The sequence below is a fragment of the Crotalus tigris genome, unplaced genomic scaffold (genome assembly GCF_016545835.1).
Source record: "Crotalus tigris isolate CLP2741 ecotype Arizona unplaced genomic scaffold, ASM1654583v1 scf7180000023723.778456, whole genome shotgun sequence".
Classification (NCBI taxonomy): Eukaryota; Metazoa; Chordata; class Lepidosauria; order Squamata; family Viperidae; genus Crotalus; species Crotalus tigris.
The window spans coordinates 55,996-73,738 of NW_024100141.1; the positions used below are offsets into that span (position 1 = coordinate 55,996).

The 17,743-nt window shown below is 41.8% G+C and overlaps 1 protein-coding gene across 1 annotated transcript in view; it reads right to left on the reverse strand.

The window, feature by feature from the left end:
* Positions 1–304: 304 nt before the first annotated feature.
* The window catches only part of RAD51C (RAD51 paralog C), a 59,477-nt gene continuing 42,038 nt past the window's right edge, over positions 305–17,743 (reverse strand). Inside the window, exons 7-9 of the mRNA XM_039321245.1 lie at positions 15,072–15,132; positions 10,501–10,561; positions 305–529 (exon numbers count right to left, since the gene is read on the reverse strand). Coding sequence (XP_039177179.1) covers positions 422–529; positions 10,501–10,561; positions 15,072–15,132 — 230 coding nt within the window. The 3' untranslated portion in view covers positions 305–421. The remainder of the gene's footprint in view (positions 530–10,500; positions 10,562–15,071; positions 15,133–17,743) is intronic.

Below are 17,743 nucleotides of genomic sequence, written 5' to 3' on the forward strand. Positions count from 1 at the left end.
CAAATGGGGTCCCGACCCACAGGTTGAGAACCGCTGCACTAGAAGATCTCCAAGGCCCCTTCCAACTCTTATTTTGTTATTCTGTACTCTGAGTTTTGGGTTCCATGAAGAAGTTTCTCCCAACAGGTTTTATTCCTCAGCAAGGAGATAATTCAGAACTTATTAGACTTCGTATTTCTTCCGCATAAGGAAAGCTGATGTCATAAGAAGCGTCCTGCTGCAGATGCACAAAAATGCTGAAGTTGTATCTAAAGAAACACTAAAATGGAGATTAAGGCACAATAAGGAAGCAACGAGAGGGAAATTACCATTCTGTGAATTCACACTTTTTATTCATGTTATTCTCCGGGGTACCTTGATATCCATCTGTAGTACTATCGTTTTTTTAAAAGGAAGCACAGTTGAATTTTATTTTTCTGATTCACTGTTCTTCTACCTGGTCCGTCCGTGGCCTTTTACGAGGATTCGTTTCATTTTCTGCCGGGATCAGATTCGAATCTGAATCCTGAACATCTCTGAATCCATGAGACTGTGAAAACAAAGAACGAAACTGTTCAAAAACTGCAACAGATTAAACTGTAGAGCCCTCATAGTGTCTGAAAATCAGGAGTGAGAAAATATAGCAAGTACAAATAGTCCTCGACTTACAACAATTCATTTAGTGACCGTTCAGAGTTATGCTACTCGAATAAAAGATTCTTTAAGGTAAACAACGCCTCGAAGTTCTTTGAAGAATTTCATCTGTCGGAACCATGACAAATGAATAAATAAAAAAATCTACTACATCAAAAAGTGGAAGACTACCAACATCATTTAGATTCTAATTAGAGATGCACGTAGTCCTCGACTTACGATCTCAATGGAGCCCCAAATTTCTGTTGCTAAGCAAGACGGTTGTTAAGTGAATTGTTCTCCCATTTTACAACCTTTCTTTTTTTTATTGAAAAGTTTTATACAAGTTTTAAACAATATCCCCCCCTAAAATAACCCCCTTCCTCCCTCCCCCCCACTTCCCAGAGCTTGTTACAGGGTTACAAATAAACAAACAAGTTCTAAATAATCTTATCCAACTATACAAATAATAAAATCGATAATATACTTTAACTCAAAAAAAAAATTAACAATATAAGCATTTCCAAATTAAAAACTATAAATAATTCATAATCTGCATAATGCATTTTAAACCCATATCATATCGTAACCCATATTTACTCTACATATAATTTATCCATCTTCACCTCGCTGAGGTGTATATTTCTTTTAAACAACCATTCGTCCATAATAAACACAAAATTTTCCCTCCAATATAACCTAACCAACAAACTTACGTTCGCTAAAATTGGCTCTTTGCTTTTTACCCCTAAGAAAGTCTATTAATACCCTCCTACTTAAAAAGTTTCAGCAAACCATTCATCTTCTAAAATTCTCACCAACAGAGATCATTCAAATTTTGAATTCTTTTACACATTTACCCATAATATCTCATAATTATTTTTCACTTTAAATTCAGAATTTATAATATATATACTCCCAAATATTTAAACTTTTCCACTAAATCAACACCTTCTATTATTCTTTTACTTTACGTCTACATACTACACAAATCATTCACCGTTCCTTTAAAACATACTAAATACAAATCATTCACTTTTCCTTTAAAACATCTTCTATCTCAAAAAACTACCACAAAAGTTCATCATTTCCTTTTCTTTATTCCAATATCCATCTTCTGCAGTTCTTTTAATTTGAGTCATTCTTGGTTCCCCATTTTACAACTTTTCTTGCCACAGTTAAATGAATCACTGCAATTGATTTATATTGCCTTAGGTCTGTATGCAGAGGTATGCAAGTTTGTGTGTTAAGTAGAGGACCCCAACCTTTTGGGCACCAGGGACCGGTTGTATGGAGAGAGGTTTTTCCGTGGACCGGAGGGTGAGTGGTTTTGTGTGCTGCCTGCATCCCACGGATGGGGCTTTGCTTGTTTGTGTGGACCGGTTGCTGGCATGCCACGGACCGGGACCGGTTCACGGACTGGGGGTTGGGGACCCCTGTGTTACGTAGATCTCACTTTCCAGAACAATTTCTAGGAATATCTTTATTATGCGGAAGAAGACGGCATGGATGAAAGAATTTCTGTAATAAAATAGGCACGACCTGTTTCTTTTACCTTCACCAGATATTAGATAAACATTAACCCTAATGTTATTTTGTCGGAAAAGGAATGTCCCCAAGCCTATTCTATACTGTATATATAAAAAATAGAAACAGTTAAAATAAGAAAATAAAATTAAGATTCTAGATTTGAGGCAGAATCTCAGTCTAAAACATATATATGAATTGGATGTTTACAGATTAAGCAAGCTGAAACCTCATTGCTCTCTGTTAGGCCAAAATTGGGAGGAAAAAATATTCATTTTATTAAAATTTCTATCCCGGGTTTTTTCTTGTGCAGATTTTAGCACTTGACAAGTTTTTAGGAGGCAATGTGAATTCACTATAGAATAAAATAATGTTCCATTGTTCAAGAGGGTGGCGAATTAAGACGAGGTAAATATTACAAGCTCTGCATTAAAACTGAAGGAGCTATGTCATTAAAGTACAGGTAGTCCTCGACATACGACCACAGTGGACCGCAAAATTTGTGTTGTTAAGTGAGACATTTGCTCCATTTTACGACCTTTCTTGCCAGAGCTGTTACTACACTGCAGTTGTTAAGTGAATCTGGCTTCCCCATTGACTTTCCTTGTCAGAAGGTCGCCAAAAAGGGGAATCACATGATCCCGGGAAACGGCAACCGTCATAAATATGAGTCAGTTGCCAAGATTCTGAATTTTGATCACATAACCATAGAGTTGCTGCAACAGATGCAAGTGTTAAAAACGGTCATAAATCACTTTTAAAATGCCGTTGTAACTATAAACGGTCACTAAACAAACTGTTGTAAGTCAAGTGTCATGGTTCCAACAGATGAAACTCTTCAAAGAACTTCGAGGCATTGTTTACCTTAAAGAATCTTTATTTGGGTAGCATAACATCGGCACTAACAGTCGAAACCAAAAACTGAATTCCCCTCTCCAGAGCATATAGTATCAAAGCACAATTCCCTCCTCCAATGAACGGTCATAAATCACATTCTCCAATTAGCTTGAAATGCAGGCTTCCCCTCCAGTTCTCCAGCCTGGCCATTTCTTATCATCTCTTATTTCAATAACCTTGGTTCTCACACTAGGTTTAGTATTGTAATGTCTCTAGCTAAACTCTCATGCACATTCCTCCCCCCAGCATCATCTAACTCTAAGAGTAAAACATAAGAAGAAAATGGTTGCATCTCCATCTGTTGTCAAAGCAAAAAAATCCGATGTTAACAGCGTTGACACCAAGCACTACACTACACGTTGACACCAAGCACTACACCAAGCACTACACCAATCTCTACACTAGAGATTCTGGTTGCTTATTCTATTTATACTGGCATTTTCTGAGCAGAGAAAAGAGAGAGTTAAACTTTGGGTCGTATGTGAGTAAAACTGACAGTTTTCTGTGACTAATTTTTATGTCAGGAAGAGCTTTGAGGAAATGATTTTTTACATCTACGGTTTCCACCCTTGCTGTTCTGCCAAAAGCTATCATACTGCTCCCATTTCTGGGTAATCATGACAGCATCGCCCCCAAAATAAAACTGCGACCGATGGGCTTTGCCAAGAATCAAACCAGAGGAAGCTTTCACTGACTGTTTGAAGTTACAGTGGCTTTGGAAAAAAGTGGTTTATGACAGTTGCAGCGTCCCGTGGTCACCTGATCAACATTCAAATGCAGCGATTCACTTAACAGCTATGGCAAGGAAATGGGTCAAAACTCACTTAACAACTATCTTGCTTAGCAATGGGAATTTTGGGCTGAATTGTAGTCATAGGTAGAGGACAACTTGTGCTCAGAGCAGTGAGGCCAATTCAGAACATGGTGATTTCTGCACAGTAGATCACAGAGGCCAAACAACGAGATGGGCAGTTTCTAAATATAATAAATAAATAAACAATCGTTTTCTTCCAAAGGGAAGAAGCCCTCAGGAAATGAAAAGAAAGCAAAGACAGCTCTCCCTTTCTATGGCCATGGGAAAGGAATTGCCAGGGTTGATTTAAAGATTTTATTGCTGAAATGGTTCACATTACAAACATTCATGGGACTGAAAGTTGCTTGTAATAATAATAATAATAATAACAACAACAACAGCAACAACAATATAATAAAGTTGGAAGAGACCTTGGAGGTCACCTAGTCCAACCCCCTGCTCAGGCAGAAAACCCTATACCAGTGATGGCAAACCTTTTAGAGACCGAGTGCCCAAACTGCAAACCAAAACCCACATTTATCGCAAAGTGCCAGGGCTGCATCAGCATTGTGGTGCCCTCAGAGGGGGTGGGGGGCATGGCCCACTGGGTAGGTGTGGTTGCAGTGGTCACGGCAGATTGGGTGAGCATGGCTAGGGCCAGTCCCTTGCCATCTCCGGCACTTTGGAGAATAGACTGACTTCCTCTTCTTTGGGGCAGCCCCTGAGATACTGGAACACTGCTATCATGTCCCCCCTCATCCTTCTCTTCATTAAACTAGACATTCCCAATTCCAGCAACTGTTCTTTATATGTTTTAGCCTCCAGTCTCCTGATCATCTTTGTTGCTCTTCTCTGCACTCTTCCTAGAGTCTCAACATCTTTTTTACATCGTGGTGACCAAAACCGGATGCCGTATTCCAAGTCTGGCCTTATCCAACAAAACATTTCCCCCACGGGGTCCTTGATACTCTCTGAGCTTGGTGGTTTTCTTGCAGACCTTTCATTACCAAACTAGGTAACACTATATGTTGTGAAATTAAGGAGTTTTCATTATGTCATCACAAACTCAACCGCTGTTTCAACTGGGAAACTGTGAGTATCCTAGACCAGGGGTATCAAACTGCCAGCCCATGGGCCGGATGCGTCATGACAAAACCACGCCCACCCCATTGCTGACAATGGAAAAAAAGTTGTGGTACATCGCAATGCATCACGTGATGTTGCGAGTTTCACACCTCTGTCCTAGACCAAGCTAAATTTAAAAAGGCTAGAGAATTCCTGGAAGCCTGGCACTCAGACAAACCAGCCACTAACAGGCATATAGAGATATACAATATCTACGTACTAATCAAAAAGATTAAAAGGAAGCAAAAAGACCAAAACCAGAAAACTGTCAATGCTGCTAACATCGGATGTTTTGCATTGACAACAGATGGAAATGTAGCCATCTTTTTCCCTTTCGCTTTTAGAGTTAGATGATGCTGGGAGGGGAGGGGGATGTGAATGAGAGTCTAGCTAGACATAACAACACTAAACTTAGCATGAGAATCAAGGTTATTGAGCCCAGAGGTGATAAAGAATTGGCAGGCTGGAGAACTGGAGAGGAAGCCCTCACTACAAGTTAATTGGCGGATGTGATTTATGACTGTTAATTGGAGGAGGGAATTGTGCTTTGATACTAGGTGCCCAGGGGAGGGGAATTCAGTTTTTGGCTTCCATTATGTAGTGCCGAAATTATGCTACTCGAATAAAAGATTCTTTAAGATAAACAATGCCTTGAAGTTCTTTTGAAGAGTTTCATCAATCGGAACCATGACACAATCAACACCCAGATGAGCCGAAATTAAATAACAAGATTAACGCTACAGCAACAATGAAGACGTAAACAATATCCCAATCAAGGAACTACCAACACAGACAAACAGTAAACAACAGCCTAATCAAGGAACCAAGAACGCTCCCACCAACACAGAGAGGGCAAATTACTAGTATAAAAACAAGAGCAAAACCTACTCCAGTTTAGGACTGATGATGTTACCTAGTTGGGTAATGAAATCTGCAAAAAAACCATCAAGCTCAGAGAGCACCAAGGACCCCATAGTTCAACCCTGACCTACAAACATTCTCTTCTTTTTTTTTGAATTTATTCCCCCCCCCCCATCATCGCAACATTCATAGTTCTACTTTGATCCTAAAACACATTCAGAACTTAAAAAGACAGTTCTAAAAATCCATAGGAAATGCTATGGCAACATGTTTCCAGGCAAGGAAGCGCTTATAGTTTGGTACGCTTGTGCGCTTTTGACATTTGAAGAGCAGTTTTAAATCGTTTAGGCTCAGCTCCCTGTGCTGGAGAAAGTGCCCATGAAATATGGCTAGTTACGATGTTTATTTCAGGATTATGCTCAAGACATTTCAAATGCCATCAAAAAATACCTGGAAAGCTTCTGCATTTCTTTATCCTATTCAGTCCACTTAATGCCTGCCATATTCCAATGAGCATTATGATTCAGTGCTACCTGACAATTCCAGGGTTGCCTATACAGGTACATCCTCGACTTACGACCACCATTGAAACAAAATTTTCTGTTGCTAAGTGAGAAATTTGTTAAGTGAGTTTTGTCCCACTTTACAACTTTTCTTGCCACCGTTGTTAAGTGAATCCCTGCAATCGTTAAGTCGGTTAAGGCAATCTGGTTCCCCCATTGCTTGTCTCAAGGTTAATAATAATAATAATAATAATAATAATAATAATCATCATCATCATCATCATCATCTAGGAACTGCTTCCATCCTGCGACAATACCTGTAATACCATCAAACATCCACTTCTGCCTATCCCAGGTCCTGGGTAAGGACTCGATAGGTAGACAAAATGCCAAATCCAGTCTGAACATCTGGCTGACTGTGCGATGATCCATAATAATAATATGATGATGATGATGTTGGAAGGGATCTTGGAGGTCATCTAGTCCAAGCCCCTGCTCAGGCAGGAAACCCTATACCATTTCAGACAAATGGCTGTCCAGTCTCTTCTTTAAAACTTCCAGTGTTGGAGCATTCACCAGTTCTGGAGGCAGGTTGTTCCACTGGTTAATTGTTCTCACTGTCAGGAAGTTTCTCCTTAGTTCCAGGTTGCTTCTCTCCTTGATAAGTTTCCATCCGTTGCTTCTTGTCCTGCCTTCAGGGGCTTTGGAGAATAGCTTGACTCCCTCTTCTTTGGGGCAGCCCCTGAGATACTGGAACGCTGCTATCATGTCCCCTCTGGTTATAAAAAGTGAGCACATGACCCCAGGACACTGCAACTGTCATAAATACATGACAGTTGCTGAGCGTCTGAATTTTGATCATGTGACCACAGGATGCTGCATCAGCCGTTAGGTGTGAAAAATAGTCATAAGTCATTTTTTTCAGTATCGTAACTTTGAGCAGTCATGAAACCAACTGTGGTAAGGCAAGGGCCACCTGTAAACTAACTTAATAACTAAGAAGAAGTAGTAGGACCTTTCATTTAACAAAGAACACAACTACAAAAAAAATCCCAGTGAGGAAATATAAAAAGCCAATGTAGCTGCACAAAATTACCTTAACAAATTTGTTCGGGGGGAAAAAAAACCAAATAAAAGATGGAGAGAAGATCAAAACATCAAAGACGGTTATAGACAGGCAAACCAGAATTATTGTGAAGGTGTCAAGAATGCTAAAGCATTGAATATTGTGGTGGAAATAAATTTCAACGAGAACTCTAAAAACAGGATCTATGATAAGGTGATCTAGATCAGTGATTCTCAACCTTTCTAATGCCGTGACCCCATAATACAGTTCTCCATGTTGTGGTGACCCCCAAGTGGGTGTGGCCACCAATAAGAGGGAGTAGGACAGCTAGGGAAAAGGGAAAAAATGGCGGACAGCATGGTTTGGTGACCCCCATGAAATGGTCATTCGACCCCAAATGGGGTCCCGACCCACAGGTTGAGAACCACTGATCTAGATGATTAATCTAGATAGGAAGGCCTGGAGGAACATTGTCCATGGGGTCGCGATGGGTTGACACGACTTTGCAACCAACAAGAACAAGATGATTAATTAGAAAAGAAGCTTAATAATGAGGTGGGGGATATTTGTAGATATTTACTTGTTATCTTCTAAAATTACCAAGAAATGTACTAATTTAAGGTTGATAAAAAAGAACATTATTGGAAGAAGAGAAAATCAAGCAAAGTTACTAGGGGGAATATGGAACTATAGAAACTCACTGTTATAATTTGTAAATACAAACCCAGACAACATTTTAAAAAATGTTAAAGCTCAGAAGAAACTCAGTTTGTCAAAAGGAGTTAGGAGTAATAAGAAGGGCAACTTCAAATAGGTTTAAAGAAAAAGGATCAATAAATCAGCTATTCAGTGAAGCACTATCAAAGTTGACACCAGCCAGAGTGTAGAAAAACTCGAAAAAATAGTTCATGATTGGAAGACAAGGAGAGGCCTGGCCCACAGAATCACCAAGAATGAATGGGTAGCATTCTCCTCATTCAGTGAAGGATTTGACTAACAAAGAGCAGGACACTGATGACCTAAACGTTCTCTTCCAAATTTATAAATCATAATCGAAGTGGTCTGAGACAGGATGCAGAATGAAGGGAATATAGTTGTTTAATTTGAGTATAAAGTCAGGCTGTAGCTAAGGAAACTAGTAATGGGTATGGCCTATGTCTGCATGGCATATGTTATCTGTTGACTTGCAAATCAGATAAGTAGGTCACAAATACATCATTTGTTTAATCCTTAGTTTGATACTTGAAATTTACATACTGTTAAAACTCTCCTGTTTGTCTTTTTGTTACCTTTAACTGAGCAAAATGGTGCAACACTTTTTGAACCAAGATACCTCAAATGAGCTCAAAAGAATGCATCCAAAATTTGTGTAATTTCCACATTTTATTGATTTTTACCTATTTTGTAACATGTAAGCCCCACCCAGAGTCACCTTGCAGGGGAAATGGGCAGCATAAAAGCTTAATGTATAAAATAAATAAAAATCCAGAATTTTATACAAGATTTTAGGACGTAAAAATGATTGTAAATCGTTTTGTGACATAATGCCAAATATCATAAACCATTGCCAGTGGTCAACTCCTGATTGTTTGACAGTTCAACAGGGGCTACTTTCACAACAGACACATCTCTGGATATGTCCCTGAATTAGAATCTCTGCCATTGTTGAAGACATTGGGGAATTTAGAAAGGAAATATCTCTGAAAAGATGATCTAATACAGCGGTTCTCAACGTTTGTGTGACGGCGACCCCGTCACACAAACGTTATGCGCATGCGCGACGTGCGTGGGGGCAGGGGCCCCGCGCGCGGCGCGCCGCCGCCCCCACACGCGCGGCGGCGCCCCCCATGCGCAGCGCGCATATGCGGTGGCGGCCCCGAGGTGCGCCGCCGCCCCCACGCGCGGCGCGCGTGCGCAGCACCGCCCCCCCAGAGGCGCGGCGCGCCCCCAGAGGGAACAAAATGGCGGATCGCCGCCTTTGGCGACCCCCGAAAAGAGGTCGATCGACCCCAAATGGGGTCGCGACCCATAGGTTGAGAACCGCTGATCTAATAGGTTGTCGGGTGTCTAGTTTTATTTAAAACTCTGGCCTCATAGACGGTGGAGGGTTTTAAGCAGATGGAAAATGAAAACAGAGCAGTAGCCTCAAATCATGATTTGCTGTGAGAGACCAAAAAAAAGGAAGGCTATTAGATGACCACATCAATCTGCAGTTAACAGACTCATGCTGTGCACAGCATCTGAAAGAAATCAATATAGACATTACTATCACAGGTTGACCTAAGGAAGCTTTTGTTGGTTTTCAATCCCTGCTGAGCTGGTTAAGAATAGAATAACAGAGCTGGAAGGGACCTTGGAGGTCATCTAGTCGTAAGTCATTTTACTTATTTTAATTGTGATGCTCCTGACACGAATAAACAAACTATCACCGGTTCATCGTGAAGATGTGTGACCAGGGTTGATCTAAGGCAGTGGTTCTCAACCTGTGGGTTTGGACCCCATTTGGGGTCGAACGACCATTTCACGGGGGTCGCCAAACAACGCAGTCCGCCATTTTTTCCCCCTTTTCCTTAGCTGTGCTACTCCCTTTTATTCTATTGGCTTTTGAAAGCCAATAGAATAGACTCTCTTGAATAGAGGTGGCACAGCAGTTAGAGTGCAGTACTGCAGGCCACTTTAGCTGACTGTGTTCAGCAGGTCAGCGGTTCAAATCTCACCGGCTCAAGGTTGACTCAGCCTTCCATCCTTCCGAGGTAGGTAAAATGAGGACCCAGATTGTTGGGGGCAATGTAAATATATATATACATTGCTTACTGGTGTACACCGCTTAGAGAGTGCTTGCACTTAAAGCGGTATATAAGTCAAATAAATAAATAAATAGAGTCTAATTCTATTGGCTTTCAAAAGCCAATAGGAATTGTCCAGGCTGTCTCTGCCCTGCTGAGCCTGCCAAAAGTCCCATTCTGCAAACGGTGCTGTACCAGTTGAGTAGTCCTCGACTTACGACCGGTTGGGGGTCGCGGCATTGAAAAGGTTGAGAACCACTGATCTAAGGTTAGCGTTTCATTCTCAACTTTATTGTTCCCAGTTCTGGTCTCTTCCACAATTGTACTTACCGTAATGCAAAAGGCTACAGTTGACTCCTTCTGACTCGGAGACTTGTACAACGTTGCCAACCTGGAAATAAACAATAAACGAGCAATCATGATTAGTTCAATGACACGGAGGAATGTTTAGATGGAATGTTTACAAAGAGTTGAACAACATGAAGCTCGCCACATTTCACTGGCAATTATTTGTGTTTGTATCTCCTTCTTTCATTATTACAGATTCAAAGAATTACATCACTGCTATTAAGTCAGTGAAAGGACAGAGTCAATTCGGTGAGTGAAGGAAAGTATGGTAAAGTCAAAAACATGGTTTGTTAATTTTAGCTTTTTTCTTTATATCCTGCCTTTTTATCAGTATAGGCAGTCCTTGTTTAAAGATGCTAAGTGGCACAGAAAACTCCATTGTAAAAGTGAAGCATTTTTATGCAGAAAAACCAGTTCTGGCTATCTTGGTTACTATCGTTAAGTGGAAGATGGTAGAGGACAGGAAGGCCTGGAGGAACATTGTCCATGGGGTTGCGATGGGTCGGACACGACTTCGCAACTAACAACAATTGTTAAGTGAAGATCTCAATTTTTGACTTCCCGCCAGCTTCCCCATTGACTTTGCTTGTGGGAAGATCACAAGTTGCGATCATGGGAACTACAATGGCAGGCATGAGGCCCAGTGAGGACTACCATTTATTCATCATTATTGTAAGTTTGAATGGTCGCTGAACGAGAGGTCAGTAAACAATGATCTAGACCAGTGATGGCGAACCTTTTAGAGACCAAGTGCCCAAACTGCAATCCAAAACCCACGTATGCATCGTCAAGTGCCGGGTGGGTGTGTCCCATTGGCTGGGTGTGTGGCCCATTGGATGGGCATGCCTGCGGTGGTCACGGCAGACTGGGTGGGACTAAAAAGTTCAATCAATGAATTCCAACTTTGCAAGATCTTTTTTTTTCCCTGAGAGAAGTTGAAACTGACTGATTGATTGAACCTTTTTTTTTTTTTTTGCACATGGCGGCAGAAGCCTAAAGCGAAAAGGTTTTATAAAAGCCAGCTGAAGGCCTAGGACTGGGGCGAGGATGCACGTGCCCTCCGAGTGCTGCCTCTGGTACCCGTGCCATAGGTTCGCCATTGCTGATCTAGACAACTGAAATGGCTCCCAATCATTTTAACAGGCTCGTACAGAGGAAGATAACAGAATAATAGAGTTGGAAGGGACCTTGGAGGTCTTCTAGTCCAACCCTGCTCAAGCAGGCAACCTTCTACCATTCTGTACAAATGCTTGTTCAATCTCTTCTTGAAAATCTCCAGTGTTTGAGCCCCCACAACATCTGGAGGGAGGTTGTTCCACTGGTTAATTGTTCTCACTGTCAGGAAATTTCTCCTTAGTTCTAGGTTGCTTCTCTCCTTGATTAGTTTCCATCCGTTGCTTCTTGACCCTCTCTTCTTTGTGGCAGCCCCTGAGATATTGGAAGGTTGCTATCCTGTCACCCCTGGTCCTTTTTTTCTCTAGACTAGCCATATCCAAATCCTTAGTTCCAGGTTGCTTCTCTCCTTGATGAGTTTCCATCTGTTGCCTCTTGTCCTGCCTTCGGGTGCTTTGGAGAACAGCTTGACTTACTCTTCTTTGGGGCAGCCCCTGAGATATTGGAAGGCTGCTATCATGTCCCCCCTTGTCCTTCTTTTCATTAAACTGGACAGACCCAATTCCAGCAACTGTTCTTTATGTTTTAGCCTCCAGTCCCTTAATTATCTTTGTTGCTCTTCTCTGCTCTCTATTTAAAGTCTCAACATCTTTTTTTATATGGTGGTGTGATCACTGTCGTATTGCACTGTTGCCCAACCTCAGCAACTTTAAGATATATGGACTTCAATTCCAATGCTGGGGAATTCTGGGATTGGAAGTCCATCCCTCTTGAAGCTGCTGAGGCTGAAAAATAGTGCCCTACTGTCTTAATTTAAAAGATATGTTGTTGTTAATTGCGAAGTCGTGTCCGACCCATCGCGACCCCATGGACAATGTTCCTCCAGGTCTTCCTGTCCTCTACCATCTTCTGGAGTCCATTTAAGCTCACGCCTCCTGCTTCAGGGACCCCATCCAGCCATTTCATTCTCTGTCGTCCCTTTCTTCTCTTGCCCTCCATCTTTCCCAGCATCAGGCTCTTCTCCAGGGAGTCCTTCCTTCTCATTAGATGGCCAAAGTATTTGAGTTTCAACTTCAGGATCTGGCCTTCTAAAGAGCAGTCGGGGTTGATCTCTTCTAGGACTGACCGGTTGGATCGCCTTGCAGTCCAAGGGACTCGCAGGAGTCTTCTCCAGCACCATAGTTCAAAGGCCTCAATTCTTTGGAGCTCAGCCTTTCTTATGGTCCAACTTCACAGCCATACATTGCAACTGGGAAAACCATGGCCTGGACTATACGCACTTTTTAAAAGATATGGACCACAGGTATTTCACAGCTTGTGACAGATGGCCCGACACGAACAGTAAGGAACAGAATATAGTGGCTGTGTTTGAAAAAGGGAAATGATCGTAGAAACCTGGCCTGCTTTGCAATTCCGCGTTCTTAACGCGATGCCGTATTTCAAGTTCGCAGTTTTGAACTTCTTAACCGCAGCTGGCATTTTTGAGAAACCAAAGAGATGGAATAAGCCTTTGAAATCATTGCAACTGCACTGAATTTTTTTTTTAATTTTTATTTTTGACCAACAAGACAAAACAGAACAAAGCAAAACATAACACACACACACAGACAATATATATACTCCTCCTTTTTTTTTACAGCAATTACGTAACGGTAATCTAATATTTACATTTCCCCCTTATTCTTCTTTAGAATATTTGTCCTTATAGCCCCGTTATTCCTTATTTACATTTTTCTTCCTTCATGTTCTACTTCTTACTAAGAATAATTCATATTATTATTATTATACATTATTATACACATATTTTCACTTTTGACCTTTCCATATTTATTCTCTATTACTTCTAGTCTCCAACCAGACATACAACTTGTTCCATACTATATAATACTGTGTCTTCCTTTTCTTTTATCTCTTTTGTTAATTTGTCCATCTCAGCACAGTCCAGGATTTTTCTTATTACTTCTTCCTCTGATGGTATATTCTCATTTACTGCACTGTTTATTTTTTTTTTTTGGTTCAATCTGAAATCTAATTCGCTAAAACCCACAGGGAGGAAGGACTCCCGAACTTGCTATACCCCAGGAAAATACTCAGCCTTCCCCCGAGGTAAGCTGCCAAGATTCCTGTTACTTATTTTTAGGGCTCTGGGTTTCTTTTCTTCTCTCAGTGCTATTCTATTAGAAAGCAAGTAATTACCGCCCAAGGAAGATTATCACACCACATTTCGCTGCACAAGGAATTCCTTAGAATATTTAAATTGGTGGGTGTACTTGATTAGAAATAGCCTTAATTGTGAGATACCCTGTCATGTTTCTAAGAGGCTCTCAAATAGAATTCCACCAGGTGCCCCTCAGATGCAATGGATATCTGTGTTTGAAGGAAGGGACGCCCCACCATCTAAATTAAGTGACACACTTAAAGCACTGGGAGAAGAGGGATGTTAGGTTTTAACACAATAACTGAATAATGGCTAAGGTTACACTGTGTTCCAGCTCCCCGCAGCATCCTGGGGAAAACCACAGTACAAAAGGAACAGCTTAACTCGGTTTATTTTCTTAATTGCAAAGCTCCGGTTTTCCACAGGTTTCCCGTTGGCATAAAAATAAAGGCTGCCTTTACTAACCCACTGCTGTCTTGCAGTCTCTCCCTCTTTCTCTTTAAAATGTGAATGTTTGGATAGGTTTTGTAGCTACCTGCTTTAGATAAGGCTGCTGCCCAAAATGGCAAGCTACATTAAAGGGACAGAACAGGCCCTGAAACTGTCTCTCCGAGAACTGATTTAAGCCTTCGAGTTAAGAAAAGTTGTCATTCGTATTTAAGACTATGCTATTCATTCTCCTGCCTCCAAGTCTGATCTTTGTGTATTTTGTCCACGGTACCTGTACACCACAACTTCAATATTACTAAGGAACTGCCTGGTTCTGGGATAAGTAGGCCGATTCTGCTACTTGTCTCCTAAAAGTGCCTTTTTTCTGTTTTATTTTTAGAATATCTGAAGTCGTCTGGAAGTTGAGTCATGGCAACAGGAGTCCTTTTCTAGCTGGTTTGAAAATTTCAAACGATATGCTTGACTCAAGTTTTCAGGCTTTCAGGATACACTGAATTATTAGCAAATCATACAAGCTGTTCCATACTACTACATACTAGGCTAGCGGTTGGCTAGTTCGTAGTTCATGTAGCTACTACAGCTTTTTCCTGTCTAGCTGTTTATAGGCTTTTTTTTTGGTGGGGGAGGGGAATTTGAAATAATTTTGAGAACTCTGTTGAAGGGTGTTTTTTAGATAAGTATTTAAATTAAAAGCAGAATGTTCATTCCACAGCTGGTGTATGCTACAGGGAGGATGGGAAGAGAAGTAGAAAAGATAATTGAGAGTATCCTTGGCTTTAGCTACAAACTCAATAGCTCATGTTATTGATTGGTGTCCATTTTTTTAACTCACCTCTGCTTGTTATTCCAGTGCAAAATTAAACGTATGGTAGCTGCATGACCCCAGCTTTCCCCTACAGAGAGAGGGAAGACAGAGGAAGAAAAAAGAAGTATTACCAATTATTCTTCAAACATATTTTAAAGGTACACAGCTGGTACATACTGCAGCCAGGAAGCGCCAGCTGCAAAGAAATAATAAATTCATGATAGGAAAATTAACAGTTATGAGCTAAGATAAACCCGCCAAGCTTTTGAGAAGGTAAGCAGGTTTCCTACGCAAAAGGGAGCACTGTGATACTAAATACTTGCACGACAGAATGATTAATTGTGATAGAACAATTCATTAGGACAGTGTTTCCCAAACTTGACAATTTTAAGGCATGTGGACTTCAACTCCCAGAATTCCACAGCCAGCATTGCTGGCTGTGGAATTCTGGGAGTTGAAGTCCACATGCCTTAAAATTGTCAAGTTTGGGAAACACTGCATTAGGACATCCCTGCTCCCTTTCTGCCTTGCAGTTTAATGATTTAACATGAATTTTCTTGGAGGCTTTCAGAAAATTGAGCGAGAAATATTTGGGAATAAATAAAACAGGATTTTTTAAAAAACCTCACAAATATAGAAGAAAATATATGTGGAGTCCTTGGTGCTTTCTGAGCTTGGATGTTTTCTTGTAGATCAGGGGTGTCAAACTCAATTTCACTGAGGGCCGCATCAGCATTGCGGTTGCCCTCAGGGGGCCGGATGGGTGTGTCCAGGGTGGGTGCGGCCTACTGGGTGGGTGTGGATGGAATGGGTGTGGCCTACTGGGCGGGCGTGGCCAGCTCTACATCATTCGCGTCAAGGGTGCCTGTGGGGGCCTGGGCAGGAGTGGAACAGATCTGAGGGTCTCTGGCAGAAGGGGGTGGGACCGGGGCAAGGGCCAAGGCATGGTCCATTTCTTCATTCCTCACAAAGGGTGACACCTCCCAGCATGCACCCAGGGGGCGGGGCCAACACAGCAGGGGCTGGTTCCTCACTGGTTCCAGATGGCATTGTGGAGCTTAGACTGAATGCGTTTCAGCATAGATGACCACCACAAAATTGTACATTGGCTCCCGGCTGGCCTGGGCCAGGGCCAAGACAGTGGGGGCCGTTCCCTCACTGTTTCCAGGATGGCTTCGCGGGCCACATGAAACCATTTCGTGCGCCGCATCCAGCCCCTGGGCCTTGTGTTTGACATGTCTGTTGTAGATGATGGAGGAAGAGGAGGAGGAGGAGGAGGAGAAGGAGGAAAAAAGGGAAGAGGAGAAGGTGAGTGATGGAGTCCTTGGTGCTTCCTGAGCTGGATATCTTTCCTGCAAATGTTTCACCCAGCTAGGAAACAACATTAATAGAAGGAAGTGGAATTTCTGGAGAAGGGGAGGAGTGGAAAGGAGAGGAGGAGGAGGACAACTGTGGAGTTCTTGGTGCTCTCTGAGCTAGTGATGACTAGGAATTAGGGGACAATATTAATTGTGAATACATATAGATGGCTTCTCTCTCTTTGGTCACTTGTAATCCTGGATGCAGGGTCAGGAAATGACAGCAAGGACAATACCTAATATCCTAACCCACCCAAGAATATACAATATCTTTAAGGAACACTCAAATGGGAACATGTTTAGCTACTTCTGCTTTCTCCCTTCTTATCTACAGTTTGCCAGACTTAACTGGGTGCAATCTTTATCTTATGTGTGTCAGTTTTGCTGGATGATGATAATAATAATAATAATAATGATAAAGTTGAAGGGACCTTGGACGTCATCTAGTCCAACCCTGTACTCAGGCAGGAAATCCTATACCATTTTGGACAAATGGCTGTCCAGTTTCTTCTTAAAAACTTCCAGTGTTGGCGCATTGGAGGCAGGCTGTTCCACGGGTTAATTGTTCTAACTGTCAGGAAGTTTCTCCTTAGTTCTAGGTTGCTTCTCTCCTTGATTAGTTTCCACCCGTTGCTTCTTGTCCTGCCTTCAGGGGCTTTGGAAAATAGCTTGATTCCCTCTTCTTTATGGCAGCCCCTGAGATATTGGAATACTGCTATCATGTCACTCCTCGTCCTTCTCTACCTACCCCCTATACTACACCTGTACATTTGGTTTTTCTTGCCTAAATGTAGAATCTTGCTTTTTTCACCATTGAATTTCATTTTGTTAGATAGTGCCCAGTGTTCAAGTCTGTCCAGGTCCTCCTGTATCCTAAGCCTGTCTTCTGGAGTGTTGGCTATTCCTGCCAGCTTGGTGTCGTCTGCAAATTTGATGAGTTCCCCATCTATCCCCTTGTCCAGATTGTTGATGAAGATGTTGAAGAGCACTGGGCCCAGAACAGAGCCCTGGGGCACCCCACTACACATTTCCCTCCATGGAGATGCGGTTCCATTGAGGATGGGTTGCTTATGTAATTATACAGAATAAATACAAGGATTTCTTGTCATTTGTTGCTCCCCTCATTTAGAGAAGTCCGTCTCTATTCAGCCGAATAAAAACGTAAAACTTAAAGGCACTTTCTGGTTTCCTGTATTTCTTTAACCAGCAAAACCTCAGAACCTGCATATCACTAGGATGTATTCCTGCAGACATTTCACCACCCAACTAAGTTAACATCACCAATGCTAAAAGGGAGGGGGGGTTGCTCTTATACAGAGTTGCTTCCCCTGCCAGTCTTGG